The sequence below is a fragment of the Lagenorhynchus albirostris genome, chromosome 9, assembly GCF_949774975.1.
Source record: "Lagenorhynchus albirostris chromosome 9, mLagAlb1.1, whole genome shotgun sequence".
Lineage (NCBI taxonomy): Eukaryota > Metazoa > Chordata > Mammalia > Artiodactyla > Delphinidae > Lagenorhynchus > Lagenorhynchus albirostris.
Genome location: NC_083103.1, coordinates 49,163,395 through 49,190,577, shown reverse-complemented (window position 1 = coordinate 49,190,577; position 27,183 = coordinate 49,163,395). Strand labels below are relative to the sequence as shown.

At 41.7% G+C, this 27,183-nt stretch overlaps 1 protein-coding gene across 6 annotated transcripts in view; it reads left to right on the top strand.

The window, feature by feature from the left end:
- Nucleotides 1-27,183, top strand: part of STIM1 (stromal interaction molecule 1) — a 198,834-nt gene that overhangs the window by 149,817 nt on the left and 21,834 nt on the right. For all 6 annotated transcript variants that reach the window (XM_060159866.1, XM_060159861.1, XM_060159864.1 and 3 more), the window contains 2 exons: nt 14,047-14,158; nt 16,769-16,884. In XM_060159866.1, coding sequence (XP_060015849.1) covers nt 14,047-14,158; nt 16,769-16,884 — 228 coding nt within the window. The remainder of the gene's footprint in view (nt 1-14,046; nt 14,159-16,768; nt 16,885-27,183) is intronic.

The following is a 27,183-nucleotide window of genomic DNA, read 5'->3' as shown; positions in this document are numbered from 1 at the left end:
TTTAACAGAAGAGTTGCCAGGTGAATTTTGTAGAATCTTTGAGCAGTAGAATTGTTGTTTGTATGTTTGAGCCAATGGAAACAGTAACTATGCCCTTTGTAGTGAAGGGTGGTGGGAGGCATTGACCTATGAGGATTCCCTTCTAAAGCATGGCTTCCATTCTTCTAAACAAAGTGCAGTGTTACTGTTTCTTCTCCCTTTTCGTGGACATGAGATTTAAAAAGATGTTGTCTGCCAAACAAAGCATATTTCTTAATAATTTCTTTACCCATTTTTATGGATCAAAGGCACCTTTACCATCAATTTTGATTCTAACTAAAGAGTATGATTCCAGCTAAAAGCAAAATAACCTGGTATTCTAGTGTCACTCTGAACTTTGTCTTGAGAAGATGTTTTTGTTTTTTTAAAAAATAAATTTATTTATTTATTTTTGGCTGCATTGGGTCTTTGTTGCTGCACGCTACTCTTCGTTGCGGTGCGCAGGCCTCTCATTGCAGTGGCTTCTCTTGTTGCGGGGCATGGGCTCTAGGCGCATGGGCTCAGTACTTGTGGCACACAGGCTTAGTTGCTCTGCAGCATGTGGGATCTTCCCAGACCAGGGATCGAACCCGTGTCCCCTGCATTGGCAGGCAGGTTCTTAACCACTGCACCACCAGGGAAGTCCCGAGAAGATGTTTGTTTTCTACTAGGCTTTTGGAAATAAGAAAATAAGCTGACAGATCTCCTATTCAGTCTGTTCGTTTGTAGGACAGGATTTTTTATTGGAGCAGTAGAGCAGTACTGGAGAACCAGGAGGGTTTTAGGGAGAAAACTCAGCAGAACTGGCCTCTCTGTTGACATAACACAGGGAGCCAGGTGGCATTGGACTTTTGTATAAACCATTTCAAAAGTCAGATCAATATAAAAGAGTTGGCATCCCCTTTTTGCTTTTATATAAAGCTGACGAGAGATCTATTTGTTCTGTTCTTTTAGCTATTTAAAAATTACTTTGCTAAGTGAATCTTCAAGTCATTTAGTTAAATTCCTCAACCATAGTTGTTTGTTGCTATATTTTTGGGGGAAAAGGTACAACTGGCTTTTTCTTTCTCTTACATTCTTTCAGGTATAAATATAAAATTACCATGATGTGTTAAATCATTACATCAACGCTGTTTGTTTTTTGTTATCTGAAGAAAATGAACTTATCACAGTCATTTTCTATTTATATTACATAGCTATTTGAGGGTAAAATGTCTTACTTGTATCCACATTTAATAAAGGAAACTGAGCATCTCTTACCTATTTCTGTTCCCAAGTCCTGAGGATTCTACCTCTTTAATATATTTTATGTGCATCTCCTATGATACTGTTTTAGCTCAACTTCCTCTTTTGAAAGAGATTTATTGAGTTGTAATTGACAATAAAATAAGGTATAAATATTTAAAATGTACAATTTTCAAAGTTCTGACACATGTATACAACTGTGAAACCATCACCACAATCAAGATAGTGAATATATTCATCACCCCTACAATTTTTCTCACAGCCTTTTGTGATCTCTCCCCTCCTACCTCTCAGACAACTACTGATCTTTCAGCTGCAATAGGCGTGTTTGCATTTTATAAAATTTTATATACATGAAATCATATAATATACACTTAAAAAATTGGCTTCTTTCACTTAGCATAATTATTTTGAGATTTATTCATATTGTTGCATATATAAATATTTTATTTATTTTTATTGCTGAGTAGTAGTCCATTGTCTAAATATACCACAGTTTGTTTATCCATCACCTGCTGATAGACATTTGAGTTATTTCCAGTTTTTGGTTATTACAAATAAAGCTTCTATGAACATTCATGTACAAGTCTTTCTATGGGCACATATTTTCTTTTCTCTTAGGTAAATATCTAGTAATGGAATGGCTAGATCACATGGTAGGTATATATTTTTAAAAAACTGTTGGACCATCTTCAAAGTAGTTGTATCATTTTACATTCCCAGCAGCAGTGTATGACTTTCAGTGCTTGCACATCCTTACCAGCACTTGGTATGGTCTTTTAAATTTTAGCTATTCTAATAGTGTAGTGTTATTACATAGTGGTTTTATTTTGCATTTAGCTGATGACTAATGATGTTGGGCATCTTTTCATGTGCTTTAACTGCCATTCATATATCTTTTTTGGTGGATTATCTGTCCAAATCTTATGTCTTTTAAAAAATTGGGTTGTTTGTTTTCTTATTGTTGAGTTTTTAGAGTCCTGTATATATTCTGGATATAAATCCTTTATGAGACGTACGCTTTGCAAAGATTTTCTCTCAGTCTGTGGCTTATCATCCTCTTTACAGTGTCTTCTAAAGAACAGGAAGTTTTAATTTTTCTGAAGTCCAGTTTATCAATTGGTTCTTTTATGGATCATGCTGTTGGTATCACGTATAAGGAATCTTTGCCTAACCCAAGCTTACACAAACATTTTCTCCTACCTTCTAGAAGTTTTATAGTTTTAGGTTTTACACTTAGGCCTATGATCTGTTTTGTATTAATTTTTGTATATGGTGTTAAGTATGGATTTTAGTTCTTTTTTGTGCTTGTGGATGTCCCAATTGTTCTAGAATCATTTGTTGAAAATTCTATCCTTTCTCCACTGCATTGCCTTGCACCTTTTGTCAAAAATCAGTTGTCCATATAAACATGGGTTTATTTATGAACTCTCTATTCTGATCTACTGATCTATTTGTCTGTCTTTATGTCAATGCCATGCTATTTTGATTACAATAGCCTTATAGTAATTCTTTCAGTCAGACAGTATTAGCCCTCCAACTTTGTTTTTCTTTTTCAAAGTTGTTTTGGCTGTTTGTCCTTGAACCAGCTTGTCAATTTCTACAAAAACCCTACTGGGATTTTGACTGAGATTGCATCAGATCTATAGATTAGTTTGAGAGAGCTGACATCTTAACAATATTTAGTTTTCTGACCTATGGACAAAGTATATCTCTCCATTTATTCAGGAGATAACACCTTCAGCAATGTTTTGTAGTTTTCAGGATACAGGTCTTTCATATATTTTGTCATATTTGTTTCTAAGCATTTCATAGGTTTTGTTCCTATTGTAAATAGTATTTTTTAAATTGTGGTAAAATATACATAACATACATACTATTAAATGGTATTAAAAATTTAATTCCTGATTGTTTCTTTATATAGAAATATAATTGATTTTATATATTGATCTTGTATTCTGCAACATTGCTAAACTCATTTATCAGTAGGATACCATCAGATTTTCAAATTAGACAATCATGTCTGCTGGTAAAGAAAGTTTAACTTTTTCTTTTCCAACCTGGATGCCTTTAAAAAATATTTTTCTTATTTGATTGCCCTAGTTAGTATCACCAGTACAGTGTTGAAGAGAAGCGGTAAGAGCAGACATCTTCGTCTTGTTTCTGATATTAAAGGGAAAGCATTCAGTCTTTCGCCATTAAATATAACATCCGCTGTGGGTTTTTTTGTTTGTTTTTGTAAAAGACGTTTGTTACATCAAGGAAGCTACCTTCTATTCCTAGTTTTCTGAGAGCTTTGATCAGAAATGCATGTTGAATTTTATCAAATGAGTTTTCTGTGTCTTTTGAGATGATTGCCTGGTTTTTCTATTTTTGTTTGCTAATGTGATAAATTATACTGACTGATTTTTCCATGTTAAACTAACTGCATTCTTGGGATAAACCCCACTTGGTCATCTTCTTAATATATAGTTGGATTTTACTTTTTAAAAATTTTATTTTTAATTTTTCTATTAAAATGTTTAAATGGAAGTATAGTTGATTTACAGTATTATATTAGTTTCAGGTGTACAGCATGGTGATTTAGTGTTTTTTACAGATTGTACTCCATTAAAAGTTATTACAAAGTAATGGCCATGGTTCCCTGAGCTATACAATATATCCTTGTTGCTTATCTATTTTATACATAGTAGTTTGTAGCTCTTAATCCCACATCCCTAATTTTCCCCTTCCTCCCCTTCCCTCTTCCATTTGGTAACCACTAGTTTGTTTTCTGTATTTCCTATTTGCTAAAACTTTGTTTCAAACTTGTGCACCTTTGTTAGTGAGGGATATTGGTTTGTCATTTTCTTTTCTTGAAATATCTTTGTTTTTGGTATCAGGATAATGCTGGCCTCATAGAATGCGTTGGGAAGTATTCCTCTTCAATTTTTTCAGAAGACTTCATACAGAATTGTTATATTTTTCCTTGAATATTTGGGAGAATTCACCAGTAAAGCTGTTTGAGCCTGGTGTTTTCCTTTGTGGGACGGGTTTTTTTTTTTTTTTTTCCTACAGTATCAATTTCTTTAATAGGTATAGGTTATTTACTTCTTCTCTAGTGAGCTTTTGTAGTTTGTGTCTTCAAGGAATTTGTCCATTACATTAAGTTGTCAAATTTACTGGCATACATTTGCTCATAACATTCCCTTATTATTCTTATAATATGCCTTAAATCTGTAATGATGTATCATTCCTGATGTTGGTAATTTGTGACTTCTCTCTTTTTTTTACTGATCTTGTTAGATTTTATTAATTTTATTGATCTTCTCAAAGAATCAGTATTTGGTTTCAAGGATTTTCTCTATTGTTGTTTATTTCATTGACTTTTACTTTGAACTTTATTTCCTCTGATTACTTAGGGTTTAATTTGCTCTTTTTTTCTAGTTCGTTAAGGTGGAAGCTAAGGATATTGATTCAAGACCTTTCTTTTTTTTTCTAATATAGGCGTTCAGTGCTATAAATTTCCTCTAGGTCTTGCTTTAGCAGCATTTCACAAATTCTAGTGTGTTGTAGTTTTTTGCTTTTTTCCAACTGATTTATTCATAGCATAGACAGAGTGAAAATATCTAAAATGAAAACGCAACTGATGGTAAATGCTTATTTTCACCTTTTTGGGGGGCCTGATATAGTCTTTAATAACTTAGCATCCCTTAACGTGTTCCAACTTGAGGGATTATTTTTGCCCTAGAAATGCATACCTCTGAAATCTGTCTTATATCTTAGTATTGGCTCTTCACTATCTCAGATGATGTGTTTTGTTTTTATTTTCATTCAGCTTTAAATACTTTGTTTCCTTTTTGATATCTTCTTTGATTCATGAATTATTGAGAAGCAAGTTATTTAGTTTCCAAATATTGGGGATTTTTTTAGAGATTTTTCTGTTATTGATTTGCATTTCAAATCCATTGTGGTCTGAGGACATACTTTATATTTAATATTTTTAAAATATTTTAAGACTTCTTTAAAAATGTACCTGAACATGATCTATCTTGGTAAATGTTTCATGTGCCCTTGGCATTTGTTGGGTAGAGTGTTCTGTAAAATTCAGTCTGGCCATGTTGGTTTATGGTTTTTCAAGTCTACTATATCTTTGCTGATTTTCTGCCTACTTGTTCTATCAATTAATGAGAGAGGAGTATTTTAATTTCCAACTATAATTGTGGATTTACCTATTTCTTGCAATTAATTCTGTGAGTCTTTGCTTCATTTTGAAAGTCTGTTAACTAGGTGCATACAGATCTAGGATTATTATGTCTTCTTGATGAACTGGCCTCTTTATTATTATGAAATGACCTTCTTTATCTCTGGTAATATACTTTGCCTTGAAATCTACTTTGATATTAATATAGCTTTCTTTTGAGAATTGTTAGTTTGGTGTATCTTTTTCCATCTATTTTTAACCTATTTGTGCTTTTCTATTTAAAGTGCATTTCTTATAGACAGCATATGGTTGAGCCCGATTTTTTTTTTTTTTTGCAATAAGACAGTCTCTGCCTTTTCATTGGGGTGTTTAAACCATTTACATTAAATATGTTTATTAATATGGTTAGATCTGAGTCCATCATCTTGCTGTTCATTTCCTGTTTTTCCCATCTGTTCTTCGTTCACTCTTCCTTATTTTCTACCCTCTTTTGGATTAATGAGTATTTTTTATAATTCCAGTTTATCTTCTTTGTTGGCTTAACTTTTTGCTTTGTCATTTTAGTGGTTGTTTTAGGAGGTAAAATACACATCTTTAACTTATCACAGTCTATTTTCAAGAGATAATAGTACCTCTTGCCACATATAGTATAAGAACCTCCCAACAGTGTATTTCCATTTCTGCCCTCTCAACCTTAGTTTCACTCTCTGCACAGTGGCCTGGAAATTTTCTCACAGCCATAAGCTGGGGCAGTTGTAAGATTTGCCTCATTTGTTTACCAGCTCTCAAGATCACTGTCCATTGTAGGCTGATGTCCAGTGTCTTGAAAACCATTGTTTCATATGTTTTGTCTTTTTTTTTTTTTTTTGGTTGTTTCATGAGGCAGGGTGAATTCCATCCCTGTTACTTCATCTTGGCCTGAAGCAGAAGTCTTAGTTTAATCATCTTTTGCTTTGCTTGAATGTTTTCATACTATTCTTCTTGGCCCAGTCTAACTCTACTGCAGTTTGTACTTTAGTTGGTTCCAGAGAGATCTTTCTAAAACAAATATTTGACCAAGTCTCTGCTTTTCAGTGGCTCCCCATTTCTTTTTTAAATAATGAAACAAACATGCTAAGACACCAAATTTCTGTGTGGAGTAAATATTACTAAATGGAACCTGGAGAAATAAAGGTATTGCTAAAAATTTTACAAGTAAGTTCCTGCATAATCATATATAGTAACCATATATTATTTTGAAAAGATAAATATTGATTTTTCTATTGGTCAGGTAACAATTTGTATAGAACTAGCTTTTAATTTAAATCACAACTGCTGTCTCATTTGGAACTCAATAAAATATTGAAAGCTCAGTAGTTGTTGACAAAATTAATTATTACAGGGCTTCCCTGGTGGCGCAGTGGTCCAGAATCCGCCTGCCAGTGCAGGGGACACGGGTTCGAGCCCTGGTCCGGGAAGATCCCACATGCCGCAGAGCAACTAAGCCCGTGAGCCACAACTACTGAGCCTGTGCTCTAGAGCCCGTCAGCCACAACTGCTGAGCCTGTGTTCCACAACTGCCGAGCCCGTGTGCTGCAACTGCTGAAGCCTACGTGCCTGGAGCCCGTGATCCATGACAAGAGAAGCCATCGCAATAAGAAGCCCACACAATGAAGAGTAGTCACTGCAATGAAGAGTAGCCCCTGCTCACCACAACTAGAGAAAGACCACTCGCAGCAACGAAGACCCAATGCAGCCAAAAATAAAATAAATAAATTTATTAAAAAAGATTAATTGTTACAGAAAATGCCACTGATTTTTTCATGTTTATCTATGAGATGTTAGTCAGATGCATTGACATTAACCCACTTGTAATCTCAAAATGAATTACCTCAATTAGGAAAAAAAGATCAATATGTACATATATGTAAAAATCTGGTTGTCTTCTCTTATATTCTGAGAATTTCTTAATATTTTCATGCTGTCATTCCTTACTCACCTCTGTAGTATTGGCCTCAGTAGGTACTGTTTCTCTCTTCCAATTTGTGCAAACATGCCTGCAAAAAACAAACAAATAAAATTAACTGAGTACCTTCTACATACCAGGCATTGTGCCAGATTAACATACCAGGCTCAGGCTCGTTTCTGTGCTCCACTTATTTTCATATTTTCTATCACTGTTTATCACACATCCTTCTCTGTACCTGCACTGATTTATCTGCAGTTATTACGATATGCCATTCTCTTTCATCCTTTTATGCTTTCTCATATAGTGTTCCCTCTGTCTTCCTTTGTTGATCTGGTTAAATCCTACTTGATAATTAAGACTCAATTTCAGTATACCCTTTTTAGGAAATCTTCCCTGAAAACCACAGGCTAGGTTAGGTGCCTTCTGTGTTCCCACAGCCTCTTACATTTATCTCATCACAGCACTTAGCACACTAATTGCAACTATCTGTTCCCCTCCCTTTTTATTTCCCCACCAGACTGCTTGAGGGCAGTATCTTATATGATTCCATATCTTAACACATAGCCCAGGACCTGGCCCAGAGCAGGGATGTGGAAGACAGGAGTTTGTCCTTGGGTCTGCCATTGTGTGATGTTATATGAGTTGTTTGGCTCATTCAACATTCCAAACTCTAGGTTCCCTTACTACTCTGCAGCCATGATGCCAGTCTTTCTCTAATCTGGTCTCTGCTAGCCATGGTAGCTTCTTTATAGGTGGTGTTCACTAGTGTGTCCTTTTGGGCTCTGAAGACTTGGCTTCTGCCAGGCAGCCTAGTGGGCCTATCACATGAGGCCTAAGTGAAAGGGCCAGGTTCTTTTTGCAGTAATGGTTTAGGGCTTGGTATTGATACCATGTTAGAAAACTAACATAGTATTTGCCTTACTCTAGGCTCAGATGACAAACTGCTAGTGAGAGCCAGAGGGAAACCACTCAGAGAAAAACCACAGATCTAGGCTGCAAACTATCTTTAGGGAGGGCCACTTTGGTAAGATTCTGTAGGTGTCTTGGAATGCTCTCTCTCCACAGCAGTCAGATAAGAAGCTAGGCTTTGTCATGCATTTTCTGACTCTCTCTGGCAATCAGTCACTCCTTTCTCTGTGCCCTCACATCACCCCATACATCTCTCTTACCTAGCACTTATCACACTGTATTATACTCATTTAATTTCCTATGTGTCTCCTTCTCTAGAAAAGAGCCCTGGATGATGGAGATCATCCAGATTTATCTCTGTAACCAACCAAGGATCTACTAGAGTAGAAGCCAGTGAAAGCTTAGTGAATGAAGGAGTGAATGAATGGTGATAATAATGGATAATATTTGTTTAGCACTTACTGTATGCTAGGAACTTCTCATATCTTCATTACACTCTTATGACGTGAGAACTCTGATTCTCACCATTAGGTGACAGAATGAGGCACAGAAATGTTAGGTAACTTGTCCATGATCTTACATCTAGTAAGTAGCAAATCTTGAATTCAATCCAAGTCACTTGGTTCCAAAGTCCAAATTCTTAACCATTGTGCTATATCTGACTGGCTGACCAAAAGACTGACCAAAGGCTGACCAAGTGACCAACTAACTGACTAACAGCTGTGTGAAAGAGAGGCAAAGAAGGTACTGGTAACTTTTCTGCCAGACATAGTTCTTTTGGGATGTGAGTTTGAAACTACAAAAGTGAGGGCTTTATTTGGAGGCACCACCAGTCCATTAGGGGAAAGACATACTGATTCAGGAGCCCATTTCTTACTGCTTATTCTTTCTCTGACAAGAAAAAGGATTGGCCAAGGCCAAGGATCTGTTCTGGCATATCCCTGGAGGTATCACTATAGCTCATGTGCTAGGAGTAGTACTTACTGTTCCATCTGCCTGGAATGCCCTTCCCCCAAGTATACACATGGCTCATGACTTCATTTTATTTTCTCCTCAAATGTCATCTTGTCAAAGAGGCCTTCCTTGATCTGGTCTGATATAGCACTACTCTTTATCCTCTTACCCTGCTTTATTTTTCTTCTTGTATTTATCACTACCCAACATACAATTATTTGTTACAGTGTTTTAGTTTGTCTCTCTCCACCAGAATATAAACACTAGGAACCGGTGACTCTTTTGTGCACTGTTATATTCCTAGCTTCTAGAGCAGTGCCTGGCAAGTAGTAGGTACTCAATAAAAATTTCCCCCCAATGAATAAATGAATTTGGAGTTTTGGACCGACTGCTTTCAAGGCCTTTTATCATTTGGCCTCAGCAGTGCCTCACCCTCCTTGTCCCTATATATAACCCTTGGACTCCAGGCAGATGGGAGTCAGAGTTCTCTGAACAGGCCCCACACTTTATAGTTCTGTGTCTTTGCTCATGATTTTAAAATGGGCTCCAAAGAGTTTCAATAAGTGAAGAGGTAGAGCTGGGTTTTCAGGGTTAGTTGGTGTTTATCAGGCCAGGAAGAGGGAAGAGAGCTTTTCCAGAAACAGCAAAGACCTAGAAGTTTGAGAGCAATGTTCAAGGATGAATAAGTAAATAGTGCAAGATACTGATTCTAGAAGAAGACTGAGAAGCTAAAAGCTATAACAGAGGCAACATGTAGGGTAAAGCTGTGAAGTTTGGGTCAATGGTTTCCAACTGTACAAGACAATCAATTGGGGTGCCCCAAGGGAATATAATAGCTTGTATTTATATTGCATTTATTTTTATCTCATTTAATTTTTATGTATGTTTTACAGTATACCTAATGTTAGTACATATATCTAATTTATAAACAGATATTCTTATATTGGCAATGTGTGCTCAAATTTTTTTTACATGTAGATTATGTCATTAGAAAGGTTGGAGGCTACATAGTCAGTCACCTTGTGCATTTCTTTTATAAAGGACTATTTGTTGTGGAAAACTCCAGAGGTTGGCTTTCTCCGATTCTGTGTAGTTCTGTTTGTCATTTTGCCCAGAGATGTAGTCTTTGATGTCTCTAGGAGCAAAATGGACAGGCTCAGGGGGATGAGAGAATCATGACCTTAGAAAACTCTCTTTTGCTTGCATGTCCTCCTGGGGTTTGGTCGTGTGAGTCACTTGGAGTCTCTATCTGTACTAAGCTCCCCTGGTCAAATTCTGTCTCCTTTTACTGTCAGCCACAGCTCTCTGTACTTGCTGTTACCTTCTTCCTCACTTCGGCTCAGGGATTCTTCCCATTTTCTCTTTTGGAATGAGAAAGCAGAACAAGATTTTTAACTTTTAGATACTTGAACCTTAGGAACAAGGGGCCCTAATATCTCACCTTGACTGTTGAGTGAGATCTTCATGCTGGGACACAGCGTTGCTGTCTGACAAGGATGCAGCTCGTCCTGGCTTACTTTGTTCAGACTGCAGTGACTCTGAGTGGGCAACACCATACTGCCAAGCCTTACCTAGGTAGGGCATCTGCCAGGTAACAGAATAATATGTGGAGCACAAAACCCAAAAAACAAGTGCCTTGAGGTTTGTCCTGACATGCTGAAGTCATCATCCTTTTCTGCAAAGCTTAGTTCTGTAGGGACTTACTATGTTCAGAGTCCATCCTTATTGGAGTGTAGTGGTCTCCTTACAGACCCTCTGCCTCACTTAGTGTAGTGTTTAGAGCAGTAGTTCTCAGTGGGGCGCAGTTTTGCTCCCCAGAGAACGTTTGGCAGTATCTGGAGATAATTTTGATTGTTATGACTGGCAGCATGCTACTGGCATCTGGTGGGTAGGTGCCAGGGCTATTGTTAAACATCCTACAATCCATAGGACAGCCCCCAACAACAAAGAATTAACCTGTCCAAAAGGTCGGTGCTGCAGAGACTGAGAAACCCTGGTCTAGAGTGACTTCTGTCTCCACTGCAGTGTAGGGCACAAGTGGAGGAGTTCCTGCATGCCAAGCGTTTATGCTCAGGCTTGTATCAGGTCGTCTTCCCCGTAGACAGAAGACCCTTGTGGCACCGCTGGCCTCAAGCCTTTCAAGCAACAATACGTGACGTGGCCTTTCTACTCCATACGCCATGCTGGGTGAGGCCAAGCTCCCTTGACAGTAGTGGAAGGAATGTGTTCTCTGCACTTTGCAGGCTAGCACTTGTCTGTCTGCCTCACATCTTGTGCCACTCTGCTAGGCCTTCATTACCTAACACTCTGGACCGTAGCAAGTGATCACGTTTATAATGTATGTGGAGATATATTCATTTTCAGGAATAAAAGGCCAGTCTATTCTACTTTCCTCAACACTTCTTTAACCCCAGTTCTGTCATCCCTCCTATCCTAAGCCCTAGGACTTGAGCATATCTCTTGGAAATTAATCTTTCTCTTCCCTGCAATGTATTCTAGACTGGAAATTAGATATTCAACCAGGCAATGACTAAGCACTCACCGCCTAAGCCTCCGGGATCTTGTCTTCTAGGATGCAATCAATCTGAGTGCACTAGACCTGCCTCATTTCCTCTCCCGGAACCTTTCCTGTGCCTCTGCAAATGGTCTAATCTACCTTCAAAGTCTCTCGGCTTCAGAACTTTCCTCCTGAGCTCCAGCAGCTTCTTGAGGACATGGAGAGATTAGAGCATTTTTGTCTTCTATTGTTTCATTCGGAATGTTTCTCTGAGTGTCTGCTTTGTGCCGTGTGCTGGGCTCCCCTATGGGAGATAGAAGGATGAAGGGTCAGAGCCCAGCCTTCCAACTTCTCTAGTTTATATGCGAGTGACAGAAACAACCTAAGATCTGAGGTGTGCCTACCAGAGGAATGCTGATTTTTGGACAAGCATTTCAGAAGTTAACCTCCACCTGAGCTGTATATTTGTCTAGGAGGATTGTGGCTGCTGTCTGGAGGCCCACATTCAGAACATTTCTGGAACTCCTCATTTAGGGTAGTTATTCTTTCAGTAAATTCTATTGATGCCACTGTATAAGAGGCACTATTTTAGTGACAAAGGAGTGAGCAAAAATGAATAGGATGTGGTCCCTGCCTTCAATGTCTCCTGACTATTAAGGAGAAATTAGAAAGCATTCTGATGAAGGACAGTTTTGGGGAAAGATATGTATCTTAAGAGAGGAGGGTGATAAATCTCACCATTTCATTCTGCTTCAAAACTTTTTTGGCTTCTTGCTGCTCACAGCGGTAGTTTTCAACTTGAGAAATGTACAGATTCCTTTTAAGGGAAATCATTTATCTTGGGCCTGCAAAGCTGGTTTTATTTAATGGTATTTAAATATGTAGAAACATAAAATGAGGTTTAAGTTGCTATATAAAATTTGTGTACAAATATAAACAAAAACACACTGATACATTAAATAAAAGCAAATTTCAAATCCAATAAAATGACATGTTTTTGCTGAAACCCAGTTGCTCCCACCCAAGGCTCTTTAAGTTCAGCATAGCTGTATTACTGGGTGCTATATGGTGACTCAGTCCTCCCACCATTTTTCTCTACTCAAGCTCCTATGAAACTTTGATTTATATAATACATCATGATGTCATTTGACTTTTACTTGGCTTGAACATATTCCTTGCATGTTAAGTCCTCTTCTGTTCTTTTATTGTTGATTCTTGATAAAGTATGGAAATAAATTTGTTATATATGTGGCTAAATACCACAGAAATATTAAAATTATTTTACAAGGATTATTTTTATGGTTGTCCATTTAAAAAAATCACAGTCTTATAGTATTGAGGAAATGATTAGGTACAGTGATCCATGTGTGGTAATGACATGATTTACCATGTTGTGAATGATCACTGAGTAATTGTTTCAGTTAGAATTGGCTCCTGCTGTGACAGAAAATCTTTTTAATCTGATATAAGCAAAATGGGAAAATACTTTTTGCACAAAACTGAAAAATGTATGAATAGGGCTGTCTACAGGTGTGATCTCATTCAGGGCTTAAGTGATGTCGTCTGGATCCATCACTTGGCTCAGATTTGCCTTAGTGTGAAGCTTTCCAGCAGTGTCAGGGAGGATATATGTACGTGTGTATATGTGTGTGTCCATATATATATACATATATATATATCCTTTATATATATTATTTATATAAATTTTAAAATGTTATATACGTATTATATTTATGACATAATGGCTAGGGCAAGGGCTATTGACGCCAGACTGCTTGAGTCCAAAATTGGCTTTACCAATTCCTGGCTGGATAACTTTGGGAAAGTTACATAACCTTTCTGTGTGTCAGTTTCTTCATCTGTAAAATAGGGATGAAGTGGAACATATCCTTCACATGGTAGTTGCAAAGATTAGTGAGCTAATATCTGTGAAGTGCTTAGCACAGTACCTGTTATATAGTAAGTGCTATGTAAATGATGGCTTCTATTAATATCATTTGTTATTATTATATTGCAATAATATATAATATAATACTATATATAATGTAGTATATTATATAATAATTAAGGATTATTTTATCCCAGATACCTGAATAGTGGAAGAACAAGTCCATCCCCTATAGGTCAAACAAAAAGTACTGTATGTATTCCTTTCATACTTGGGATTTTATGGGAGAGAGATCTGTTAAACACGTAGACATGTGCTGAATGTTAAGGTCGTGGAGACTGTGACAGTAAGAACAAGCAGTGCTTGCGTTCTGGAGTCATGGCTTTGCTTATCTCTTCCCGCAGTATACAACTGGACCGTGGATGAGGTGGTGCAGTGGCTGATCACATATGTGGAGCTGCCTCAGTATGAGGAGACCTTCCGGAAGCTGCAGCTCAGTGGCCATGCCATGCCGAGGTCAGGAAGGGACTGGGTTCTCTCACTGGGGGTGCGGGGAATGGGCTGGGGTCGGCTTGCCCTCACGTTGCTCTCACCTGTTAACTGAAGTTTCACGCCTTTCAGGGCAGGATCTGTAGACTTCTCACATTTACTGTGCACTTGCTAGAAAGCATATGGACACTCCACATCTATTCTCTTACTTAATATTTCTGTCAATCCTGGGACTAGTACTAATAGCTACCATTTATTGAGTGCTTAGTGTATGCCAGGCACTCTACTCAACACTTTATGTACAGTATCTCATTTAATTCTTACATCAATCCTGTAAGGTAGGTATTATTGTATCTAGATGATGAACCTGGCCTAGTAACTTTTCCAAGGTCACATGGCTAGTTAGAGGCAAAACTGCGATTTGAACCTAGATCTGGGTAGACTTCAAAGCCTGTGTTTTTTCTCTTTTTCTTTTGCTGTCCCCCCCGCAGTTGCCTCTTTCATTGCCCAGGGGACTCGGGGCTCTTTTAACCTTCCCGGAACTATCCATCTGCAGTTTATCTGCTCTAAAGAACCGGTGCAGAGGTGGGGGCTGACTACCATTGGCCCCAGTCTCCTCTCTGGAATGACTCTTCCAACAGCTGTTATGCCCTAGCTCTGCCTCCCTTTCAGGCACAATGTACTAGGACTTGGGGTGGGTGTGGGGAGGGGATGGAATACTGCTTGGACTTCTTGTTATGTCAAACTAGCGCCATATGTCATTCAGTCATTAATCCATTCACTTATTCATTCACCCAGTATTTACTGGGTACCTGCTCTGGGCCAAGCACTTGTGCTGGGTGCTGGGGATAAAGATGACAACAACCTGCCCTTGCCCTCAAAGGGCTTACTGTCTGGTAAGTGCTGATTATGTATAATCTGTCATCTTATTATGTAGGTGCATCTGGTTATGAGCTTCAGCAAAGGGGAAAGGGGAAGGGGAAACTGTTGGAATGCCCACACATCGCAGCCTCCAGCCACAGGGCTACCGGGCGCTGCTGTCCAGGCCTAGCTGAGCTGGCTGGTCCCTCCTCTGCTGCCTGCAGCCTCTTATTCACAGCTTCTTCCTACTCTGAGAGAGTAATAATCTTAATGTCTGTACATCCCTTTATAGGGTACTTTCCTACCTATTATTTCAGTTGATTCTCACAATTCTGGGAGGAAGGAATTATTATCCCAACTTTCGGGCAAGCAAACTGAACTTCAGATATTTTATGATTTTTCAGAGCTGGTAAGTGGCAGAGCTGGGATTTGAACTCAGGTCTGCCTGGTTCTAAGTGCCCTGCTTTTTTCACTGCACCTTCCTCTTGCCCCACGTAGTTTGAAAATAGGCTTCCTGGAAATACTCAGTTTAGTTCTATTTAACAAAACTTTACCAAGCACTTACCATGTGCCATACTCTCTCCTGGGTCCTGAGGACAAAGAAATGCATTAGACCTCACATTTGCCTTGAGGAGCTCCACGTTTAGTGGAAAAGACAGACAATTAAACAGATGATTGACCATGAAGCTCCAGGATTTAGGTTTCTTTCCCATGGAAATAGCAGTATTGCCTTGTGGATCCCTGGCCTATTCCATCTTGAAGAACAGCTATGGCTTGGATTAAAACTGTAAAACATAGGGTAAGAAGTTAGTTCTCAGGCAGTGCGCTCACTTGGCCATTCTGTGACTAGGATTAGATCCAAGACCAGACCCAGCCAGGCTGGGCATAGGGGTAGAGATAAACAAGCTGTGGTACCTTAGCGACAGCAGGAAGCATGGAGCATTCAGAGAGTAGGGTGTGGGGTAGAGTGTGGGCGCTTCTAGGCCCATCCCTAGGCAGTGTGGTATAATGGGACGGATCTAGCAGATTTGCGTTGTATCCTGCCTTTGCCACTTACTTGCTGCGTGACTTTGGGAAGTTACTTACCTCTAAGTCTCATTTTTCTTATCTGTAAAATGGAGCTAATAATAGAACTGGGTTCTTAAAGTGTGAGGACTAAGTGAGGTATTGTATCTAAAGTGTCAGAACAATACGAGATATACACAGCTGCTTATTAAATGTTAGCTCATTTCTCATTTCTTAGAAGTTCTAATGCAATGCTTGTTGCATTGCATTATAAGAAGACTAATGCAATGCTTGTTGTCAGCAGATTTATATTTAATGACAATGTGCTAGGATTAGGATAATTCAGAGGTCCCTAGAATCACTGGGTCACGTGGCATAACATTTTGACCTGGGCTGGACAGGCGAATGTGTTTGCAAATGGTGGCAGTATGGGGACAGGTATATAGTGGATAATCCCTGGAAGGAGAAGTACAACAGAAAATTTACAGTTGGGTGTGGGAATGGTTACAGATGGATAATCCTTTGAGAGTAGGATATTCAGGAGATGGTGGACATGGGGAGAAGGGTGAACAAATTCTTGGTGAATGTTATGTGTCCTGTTCACTGCTTGTTGAGATCCACTGGTACAGACTCTGTGTACTAGAGTGCAGAGGGGAGCAATCGCCAGGAGCTAGAAGTCATGGAAGTGTTCCTGGGCGAGGTGGGTAGTCCTACCAGGATCCTTCCTGCTTTGCCGGCAGGGAACTGAGCCCCTACTCTTTGTCCCAACAGGCTCGCTGTAACCAACACCACCATGACAGGGACTGTGCTAAAGATGACAGACCGGAGCCATCGGCAGAAGCTGCAGCTGAAGGCCCTGGACACAGTGCTCTTTGGGCCTCCTCTCTGTGAGTCCTGTGGCAAGAAGGGCTGCTGATGTGCCATGGACCCGAAGGCAGTTGGAGTGGCTGGGTTGAGGTCCTGGGTCTGCCCTAAAGGGATAAAATGAATGTTCTAGAGAGGTACACAATGCTGCTGAGATCCAGGGGAGGGACAAAGAAGGCATCCTATAGAAGAGGTGGCGTGTGACCTCTGCCTTTAAAGATGGATAGGGTTTTATTCCATGGAGGTGGCAGGAGAGGGCATTCTAGGTGGAGGAAACAACCTGAGCAGGGATACAAACGCTAAAATATGAATGGCATGCTCAGGTATAAAAAGTAACCCAAAAGGGGCCGAGTGCCATTTAGCTGTTCCTGCTCTCAGCTGTGGATATGCAGAGGGTATGAACTGATTGCTGGACATTTTGTGTCCTTGGACAGACAAACGGGATTAAGCAGGCTTTCACTGAATCAATAGAGACACACTCAGACCAAGGAAGTTTGGTCTCTTCAACCCAGGGTTAGTTGAGGGTATTAGGTGCTTCAACTCCTGAAGATCTGCGAGGTGGGAAGGGCCAACCTTGCCAACCTTTTTTTATTCTAAGTGAACTCAGCACAGAAGTAGCAAGATTTCTTAGAAAATTAGTCTTGACCAAACAGTCTCTTAGGGCCTACTCCCTGCCCTTTGGGAGCTGTTGGCATCAATTGAGGATGCCAGCAGCAGAATGCTATAGAACCAAGAATCAGTCCAGAGAAGCAGCTGGCAGGCAGGGTCATGGGCAGTATAACATTTCCCTGTCCGTGCATTTGGCTTGACAAGTGCCCAAGCTGATGTCTCAATAGAGGTGGATGGGTGTGTACTTTCCGTGGTTTAAAAAAATTTTAATAGACTTTATTTATTTAGTTAGTTAGTTATTTGGCCATGCGGCTTGTGGGATCTTAGTTCCCCAACCAGGGATCGAGCCCAGGCCCACAGCAGTGAAAGCCCGAGTCCTAACCACTGGACCACGAGGGAATTCCCTATTTTCATTTTTTTAATTTAAAAAAATTAAAAAAAATTTTTTTTAGCCACACTGCACAGTATCCTAGTTCCCCGACCAGGGATTGAACCCGTGCCCCATGCAGTGGAAGTGCAGAGTCTTAACCACTAGACCACCAGGGAAGTCCCTAGACTTTATTTTTTAGAGTAGCTTTAGGTTTACATCAGAATTGAGTGGAAGCTACAGAGATTTTCCATATACCTCCTGCCCGCATGCATGCACAGCCTCCCCCATTATCAGCCTCCTCACCACAGTGGTACACTGTGATGTCACAGTGGTAACAACTGCTGAACCTGCACTGACACAGCATTATCACCCAGAGTCTGTAGTTTACATTAAGGTTCACTCTTGGTGTTGTGCAGTCTGTGGATTTCGACAAATGTATAATGATGTGTATCCATCTGTGTGGTGTCATACAGAATGGTTTCACTGCCCTAAAGATCGTCTGTGCTCCACCTATTTACCCTGCTCTCCTCCTCAACCCCTGGCAATCACTGATTTTTTACTTCTCCATAGTTTTGCCTTTTCCAGAAGGTCTATATCTTTTGAAAACGTGAAACAGAGCAACATGGGAGAAGACCATTTCTATCTCCTTTGTTGCCCTGTTTTTGGTCCTAGGACACATTTTTTCTTGTGATTCATTTATAAGTTTTGAATAAATGACACAGCGAAGGCACTACTCTTTATATGAGACCCACCCTGCATACTGAGCAATGGCCTTTCATTCATCCACTAACATTTATTGAGCACCTACTGTGTACCACTATGCATGACAGGGTCCCTGCTCTCAAGAAGTTCCCTCTGAGTGGAGATTGGCATGTCAACAAATTGAATAAATGGTCAACAAATACGGTGGTGTAACTGTCGTGTAAGTCATTCCATAGTTCAGGCGGGAGCACAAAGTAGGGAGGAGTTTTCAATTGCAGATCAAGAAGCTTTATGGAGAGGATCACTCTTGAGCTGACTCTTGAAAAATGGGAAGTGGCTTTATTAAACTCTCGCTGTTAACAGCCTATTCCCCTCTCTTTGTATACACCAGCAAGAACATTTCTGCCAGAAGAATCAAACCCAGCAGTGAAAGCTAAGCTATCTTTGCAGAGGCTGTCCTCTGTCCCACCTTAGTTAGGGGAGGTCTCCACCAGCCTGAAAGTCTTCCTTAGTCTTCTGAGACATACTAACAGACTGTTACATGTTCTGATTCAAAATAGGATTTACCATATCTGAAAGGGTGCATTAGAAACTGCAGGTTAAAATCAGCAAGGATTGTATATGGAAAAATCAGCTAGGGCTGGAGAGCATAGGAACCAGAATCCTGAGTACATACATGGTACTGAGTCCCAGAGGTCAGAGCCAGCAAGAGGAGCCTTGGTGAAGCTGGTTAGACTGATACCAGGACAGGAGTATCTTATCCTAGACTCATTTCATATAGCCTATAGGTTGCATATGACCTAATCTAAGGGAGGTCAGAGGTCAGCAGAAAACTATTTCTGAGATTGGCAGAGCAGGGGTACTAGAGCTAAGAAGATACCTCACACCCACTAGGAATAGCTACAATAAAAGCGAAAACAAAAAACAGAAAGTAAGTGTTGGCAGGGGTGTGGAGAAATCAGAACCCTTGTACATTTCTAGTGATAATGTAAAAAGGTTCAGCTACTGTAGAAAATAGTGTTCCTCAAAAAATTAAACATAGTTATCATGTAACTCAGCGATTCCATGCCTAGGAATGTACCCAAAGAACTGAAAACAGTACTGAAACAAGTATATATACATAGCAGCATTATTCACAATAGCTGAAAAGTGGAAGCAACCCATATATCCATCAATGGATGAATGGATAAATAGTTGTGGTATATAAATACAGTGAAATATTACTCAGCCATAAAAAAGAATGAAGTTCTGATACATGCTACAACATGGATGAACCTGGAAAAAAGTGGCCTAAAAAAGTGAAAGAAGTGACAGAACTGAGGGAGTGAAAGAAGCCAGACATAAAAAAGGACACATATTGTATGATTCCATTTATATGAAATATTCAGAATAGATAAATCCATAGGGACCAAATACAGATTGGTGGCTGGCAGGGGCTGGAGGGAGTGGGAAATGGGAAGCGACTGGTAATGGGTATGGGATTTCTTTTTGAGGTAATGATAAGGTTATAACATTAATTGTGCTGATGGTTACACAGCCTTGTGAATACGCTAAAAGCACTGAATTGTACAATTTAAAAGAGTGAACTTTAGGGTATGTGGATTATATCTCCATCATCATCATCATCGTCATCATCATCATCATCATTATCATTATACACAAATTGATTTTTTATAACTCCTGGACTTCCATTTAGAGAACTTCTTATAAAGTTTAGGAAAGCACCTTGGTCTCTTAAGAATTGCCACTCACTGTGTGACCTGGTGTAGGTCAGTTTTCTCAGTATGTGTTTGCTGATTTGGATCATGAAACAGCTGAACTAAAGGATCCTTATAATTCCTTTCAGCTGTACATTCCATGATTTTGGGCAAGGACCCTTTGATTGATAAGGGTTCTGTGTAAAAGACAGGAGGAGGTCTGTTCTTTCCTCCTGTATCCTGTATCCTGTACGTTTAGGATTTCTGTATTTGGCCCTTGCCTTATCAAGTGACCTTTGGCAATTTAGTTCTCCTGCCTAGATTTAGCTTCCCTCATCTGTAAAATGGGCTTGGTCGTTAAGGCTCTTACTGGCTCTCTCATTCAAGGACTCAGGTAGAGTTGGTGTACTCCTGGGAGCTAAGATTTTGGAATCCAGCAGCTGTCCTGATGGCAGAGATTGTTTTTATACTTTCCTGCTGATGCTTCTTAAAGAAAAATTTTGAAAATTGCCAGCTGCAACCTGAGGAAGATACTAGGAAGCTCTTTGCCAGGAGACTTCTGCAAGGGCGGGGCCATGCCTGGTGGGTATCTGCAAAGAATCCCTTGATCTGTGTCCCTCTCAGCTCTGTTTTCCCATTTGCGCATGGACTGAAATCCCTAGGTCAGTGCTCTTCCCTGTGCAGCACTCACGTAGGACTTAGAGTGATGGCCTGTGCTGGCTCTGCTGGGTTCTACATCCAGGGTGAGCGCTCAGGCCTCACCACAGGCTTGTAATAAACACCCCCAGAGCACCTGGGCCCACTTCAGTTTCCAGTCATGCCTACCTCTCCCAGTCTTAACGGGTCTGAGGTTTGAGAAATCGCAAATCAAAATTTTGTTTACAGTAGCTGGGGGTGTCTGCTGAGCGAGCAGGATCCATCCACCCACAGCAGCCTCAGAGCTTGGGAAGGGGGAAGAGGGATCACACTGGCTCGGCCCAGAGTCCTGACAATGGCAGACAGCTCAGTCCTCCCCATGTGGCCACAGAGCAGCACAGGTGCTTTCCTGTCTTTTCCACCTGCAGAGTTGGCTCCAGGCTGGCCCACCTGGGGCTCTCCTGGCCGTGCCGCTAGTCAGGTGTCAGGTGTGCTCTGAGACATAGAGGCCCAAGGACAGTGCTCAGTTTGGGGCCTAAGTTGATGTCTCATTAGGGCAGCAAATGATTCACTGAGGGAGAAATTGAGGCCCAGATGAGGTGAGTTTTTAGACGTCGTTCAGCTTTTCAATAGCAGAGCCATGCCTCAAACCTAGGTCTTTTTTTTTTTTTTTTTTTTTTTTGCGGTACGCGGGCCTCTCACTGTTGTGGCCTCTCCCGTTGCGGAGCACAGGCTCCGGACGCGCAGGCTCAGCGGCCATGGCTCACGGGCCCAGCCGCTCCGCGGCATGTGGGATCTTCCCGGACCGGGGCACGAGCCCGTGTCCCCTGCATCGGCAGGCGGACTCTCAACCACTGCGCCACCAGGGAAGCCCCTTAAACCTAGGTCTTTAACTTACATTTCAGTGCTCTTTTCTACTGTATTATCCCACCCTCTACTTGTGTTAGAGGAAACAAGATATAAGAGTTTCAGCTTTGAAATCAAGCAAACTGGCTCTATCACTCACTCGCTTTGTGACCTTGGGCACATTCCTAAGGTTCTCTGTGTCCCAGTTTCCCCTAAGTAAATGGTAGCTACTGTTTTTAGTGTAATGCCTGCTGTGGTTGGTCTCGGGCTAAGGGCTTATGTGCCCTTTGTGCTCTTAGCACAAAGAGAAGGGTGCAGAGAAGGGTGCAGAGAGAGGCCTGCCCAGTAATTGCGAGGGCTGGGGAATTTTCCTTTGTAATAGAGGAAAAGACGAGATTGCGCCTTGTCTTCCTTCCTCAGTGGCCCAGGTAATAGGGAAAAGTCCTCAGGAAGCAGGAGTAGCTGCCTCTCTGGCACAGCTTGCTCTGGTCTCTGTCAGCTCTGTTCTTACCCTCTTTCTCCTTTTTGTTATGTTCCAACTTACCCTTCAAGCCTTCTCTAGGATGCCTTTCCAGCCTCTTCCCGGGCATGCTCAACCCTTCTCTCTTACTTTCCTCTGGGGATTCACAGCCCTTTGTACCTGCTTTTTTGTGTGTTTGTTATTTCAGATTTGCCTTTTTTTTTTTTTTGAAGTATAGTTGATTTACAATATCGTGTTAGTTTCAGGTGCACAGCAAAGTAATTGTACCTGCTTTCTGTATAACAATCTGTTTTCCTGTCTGTTACTCTTTAAACTGGAAACTCCTTGAGGGTAGACACAGCTTTGTTCATCTGTCATCAGCACTCAGTGTAAGGCCCAGCAAGGAAGAAGTGCCAGGAGATGAATGCTAGAAGTTACACAGAAGGAAGCTGGGGGAGGTGGGAGAAGAGTCTGGCCCAGCTTAGTTGTGGGGAGAACCGCTCCCTATGTAGTGTCTGTGCATAGGTGAGGCAGCTAAGGCAGTTTTTGGCTACAACCAGAAGGGAGGAGGGCCCAGAAATAGTTCTTACAGGTTAAACAGATACCTCAGCACAGAAGGCTGTGTAAATGACAAGAGAAACTCCTAGCACATACATTAGTGTGGGCAGTAGAGCGGTGGAGAGAATAGACTGGGAGAGGGGATTCCAGAAAGTGATAATTATTGGAGGCTCACATTCTCAGTGCTAACTGGCACCCTGAAAATTCTCACCATCACCCCTGACTGTGTTCACATGTAAGCATCTCATTTGTTTACACCCTCCTCCCTTGCCTCGGGCCTGATTGTGTTAACAGTTGACCTAATTTTGCTAAAATCTGTTTGCAGCACTCAGGCTGGGAATTCTGCCACCCTCTGGCTCCCCAGGTCCTAACCAGCTTCCCTGGGTTCGCTCTGTTCACCTAGCCAGCCACCTCTGCTCTCATGAAACCTCCATGGTTTCTCTGTGGCTGTGTTCCCTGGTGTGAGGTGGATTCTGAGAGCTGAGCTCCAGTCGGGGCTGTGAGGACAGCTTGCCATATTTTTTCTGATCCCAGGAGCTGGTATTTATTTGCCTTCTACGTGCACTTTATATTGTACCTCCCCTTTCCTGCTAAAACCTCCCTTTCTTCTTCCCTTTTTCTCTCCTTTCCACCTTTGCTGAGTACCTGCTCTGGCCAGCCTCTATGCTAAGTATGAGGCTACAGAGATAAGTAAGTCTTGTGCCCTGGTCCTGAGTAACTCACAGATTACCAGAAGGTGACTGCCATGGAAGCTGAAAAACACACAGGGCCGACCTTGAGATAATACGTGTTTTTAGCTGTCCAAAGAGTGGGTTGGTCAGGGAATCCTAGGGCAGACCTTGAGATAATACATGTTTTTAGCTGTCCAAAGAGTGGGTTGGTCAGGGAATCCTAGTTCAGAGGAGAAGGAATGGGCAGGTCTCTGTGAACTGTGGTAGGCTGGGAAGGTGGTGGGAATTGAAGAATAGGATTGAGATTATGATAGGAAGAGGTACATCACTAATAAGGCATAGACTAGACTCTTAAATTCCCTATTTTCCCTTCTTTTTCTGACACAATAGTTTATAGATTCTGTATTTGTCAGGGTTCTCCAGAGAAACAGAACCAATAGGTTATGTATATAGATATATATACGAGGAGATGTATTATGAGAATTGATTCATGCTATTATGGAGGCCAAGAAGCTCCACAATCTTTCCGTCTGCAATCTGGGACCCCAGGAAAGCCAGTGGTATAATTCAGTCTGAGTCTGAAGGCTGAGAACCAGGGGAGCTGATGGTGTGAGTCCTTGTCTGAGTCTGAAGATTGAGAGCCAGGGGAGCTGATGTAAGAGGGCAGGGGAAGATGGATGTCTCAGCTCAAGCTGAGAAAGCATATTTGCCCTACCTCTGCTTTTTAGTTCTGTTCAGGCCCTTAGTGGCATGTGGACGATTGGATGATGTCCAGTCGCATTAGTGAAGATGACCTTCTTTACTTAAGTGTACCGATTCAAATACTAATCTCTTATGAAGACAACTCCACAGACACACCCAGAAATAATGCTTTACCAGCTATTCAGACATCCCTTAGCCCAGTCAAGGTGACACATAAAGTAAACCATCACAGATTCCCTTAGGACTGTGGGGTTCAGCCCGGGGCCCCACTGAAGGGAACTGACAATTCTCACATCTACTTCTCCAACTCCTACCTCTTCCTCAAATCCCACATCTACATTCTTTATTACCTGTGGGATATGCCCATCTAAATGTCTCCAAACACCTCAAAGCACTTTCATTTACAACTATGCATTTGATCTTTTAGTAATTCTGTGATAACGCATTTTACAGTTGAGGAAGCTGAGACCCAGATGGGGGAAATGAATTTCACGACAAATTGGGGCAGAGGCAAGCATAGAACCCAGACTTCCTCATACCAAGTGCAGGATGCTTCCTCTGATGAAACAAAAATTTCTCTACATGAGGCCTTACGTGTAACCTCAAAGGCCTGGCCATTCAGCCTTTGGATCTTCACTGTCCTGATGACAATGCCACAGCCAGCTCCCAGCATGTTGTTTCGTGGGAAAACTCAGGCCTTGGAATCCTTAGAGTTGAACTCAGGCTAGATCAGGGGATATAGGCATACTCCATGCATGTAGTAAAACAGAAACAATACCTGCTGCATGAGTATGAGAAAGTGGGGTGTAGCAGAAAGACCGTGCCGTCAGGCAAATCTGGATTTGAATCCAAGCTCTGTCACTTTTTATGGACTCTGGCAAGTCGGTGCCTCTCTGGAGCCTCAGTTTTCTGGTCTACAGAATGGGAAGACTCTACCTTATAGAATAGTTGGGAGAATTTGAAATGAATATAAATGCCCGTTCCATTTTATATTTTCTCTATTTCCCTTCTTTGCTTATGTGGATTAAAGAGAGGGAGATACCACACTTGAGGCTTGTCAGTGAAGATTCAATCCCACTAATATTTATTGAATACCTTCTGTGTGCTGGGCACTGGCCTACAGACAAGGGATGGTCAGTAGGGGCCACAGAGTAAACCAGCTAGATTAGACTTATTTTCTTCCCACCAAGCTTGGTAGCCCACGGGATGCGACAGGCAGTATATTTGAGCTTCAGCTATGCATTTGAAAGGGCAGAGGGATATATGGGATGGATGCTTGTGTATTTAGGTGGAGTCAAAACTGGCTGAAGAGACCCAGGGGGTGACTGATAGAGCCTATCCTTGCCCCTGGTCATTCAGTATTTTTATTTATGCGTTGGATGAGAACATGAAGCTGGGAAAAATAGGATCTTGTTTCAAATCGATCTAGAGAAGGTAGAATAAGGGACTGATAGAATATATCCGCGCCCAATCTGTATGCCCACCTTAAGAACTTTGAAGTGTTGGAGGTAATAGGGGGAGGGTGCTGGTCGCATGGAGTCTTGTTTGAACAGAGTACCTTTGACTTTGAGTAGGAACGTAAAGGAGATGTTGATGGTGAGAAACCCTGGGAAGCCAAGATGAAAAGTCTTTAATAAACAGGGGAGACAAACAGTACCCCAGCCTTTGGTGGAGGCTGGATAGGAGGCAGGTGTGTTCCAGAAAGGAAAGCAGCTCACTGTGCTGCAGAGATATCCCTTCTTGGGACCTGAAGGACGGGAGAGTGGGGACTTGAGAATGGCTGGAAGTGTAGACCTTCCAGGAAGCTAGAGGATGGCCACTAGAGGACCCTCAGTTCTCTCTGTTAGAGTCTGGCATAAACACGTAAAGGACACGGCTACACCCTGGACCTAGTAACTCCCCTCCCTTGGATGGAAATAGAATGTGCTAATCTGTCCTTGATCCCACACCATCCCCAGGTCCTACTGCTCAGCCTTTCAATGAGGAGCTATGAATATAACCCTTTTTGTCAAACTGGGCCTCAGCTTCGTGCAGTGGGATTTCAGCTCCATGGGCCTTTTCCTGCTGTCTAGACCCTGCCTCAACTCGGTGGCTCCACTGGATCCTTTTGGATTCCCCTCAGCCCCTTGTCCTTACTGGGCACGGAAATCCCGTCAGTCCTGCCTCCCCCTCCCCAACACCAGGTGGCGCACTGTGCACAGGACGTCATTACCTCTTTTCCCTCGTCTGGGCCCCTCTGAGCCATAGCTGCTCTATCTCAAGTGGAGTGCAATGCAGGCAGGGCCTACAGGAGCAGCCTCTTTCCCTCCTGGTGTCTCTTTCAGTCTCCTGTGCTGTGGCCGAGAGCCCAGGTCTGGCACACCGGGACCAATCTCAGGCTCCAGGGCTGCCCCTCTTCTGGCGGGCTCAGTTCTTGGGACATGGTTTTTACTCTTATCTTCTGATGTTATTCCTTGTCTAGCTTTTTGGTTTTGCTCTGGAGACTGAGCATTGCTTTGAACCCCAGCTGGCGGCCAGGGCCCTCGCACCTCACCAGACTGCTGCCAGGCCTTCCCTGGAGGTATTCTCTCTTCCTGGCACATGTCATGTCTTAATGTGTACCAATCTCTTGATGCTACTCCTCTTCTACCTGGTCTCTGGGCTGAGCCGCAGCCTAGAAATGCTCTCTGTAGATGAGACTTGCAGACCTTTACCTGCTCTGTTCTTTGTACCTTATACCTAGAATAGCCTCGTAGTCCAGGAGACCCAGCCCCTGCAATAATCTCAGTCCCACAGCCAGTCCTCAGGCTCCAGTGACATTGCTTGGTACCCTTACCAGCCATCCCCTTCTACCTAGTGTAGCACTGTAGCCTTGCTTACCCTGTAGGGTAGAAGCCACTGCATCTGGGCACATGGGCTCATCTCAGCCCAGAATGGCTGGGATGTATTGAGAAGGCACTAGTTCTCTTCACTGCGTATTAGGAGAGTATGATCCAGTAAGCTTCCTGTATTGCTCTAAGGCCTCTCATCCTTTCCAAACTAGGCCTTGACTTAGTAGAGAAAATGGCACAGAGCGTGGCCAGTGTGTGTCT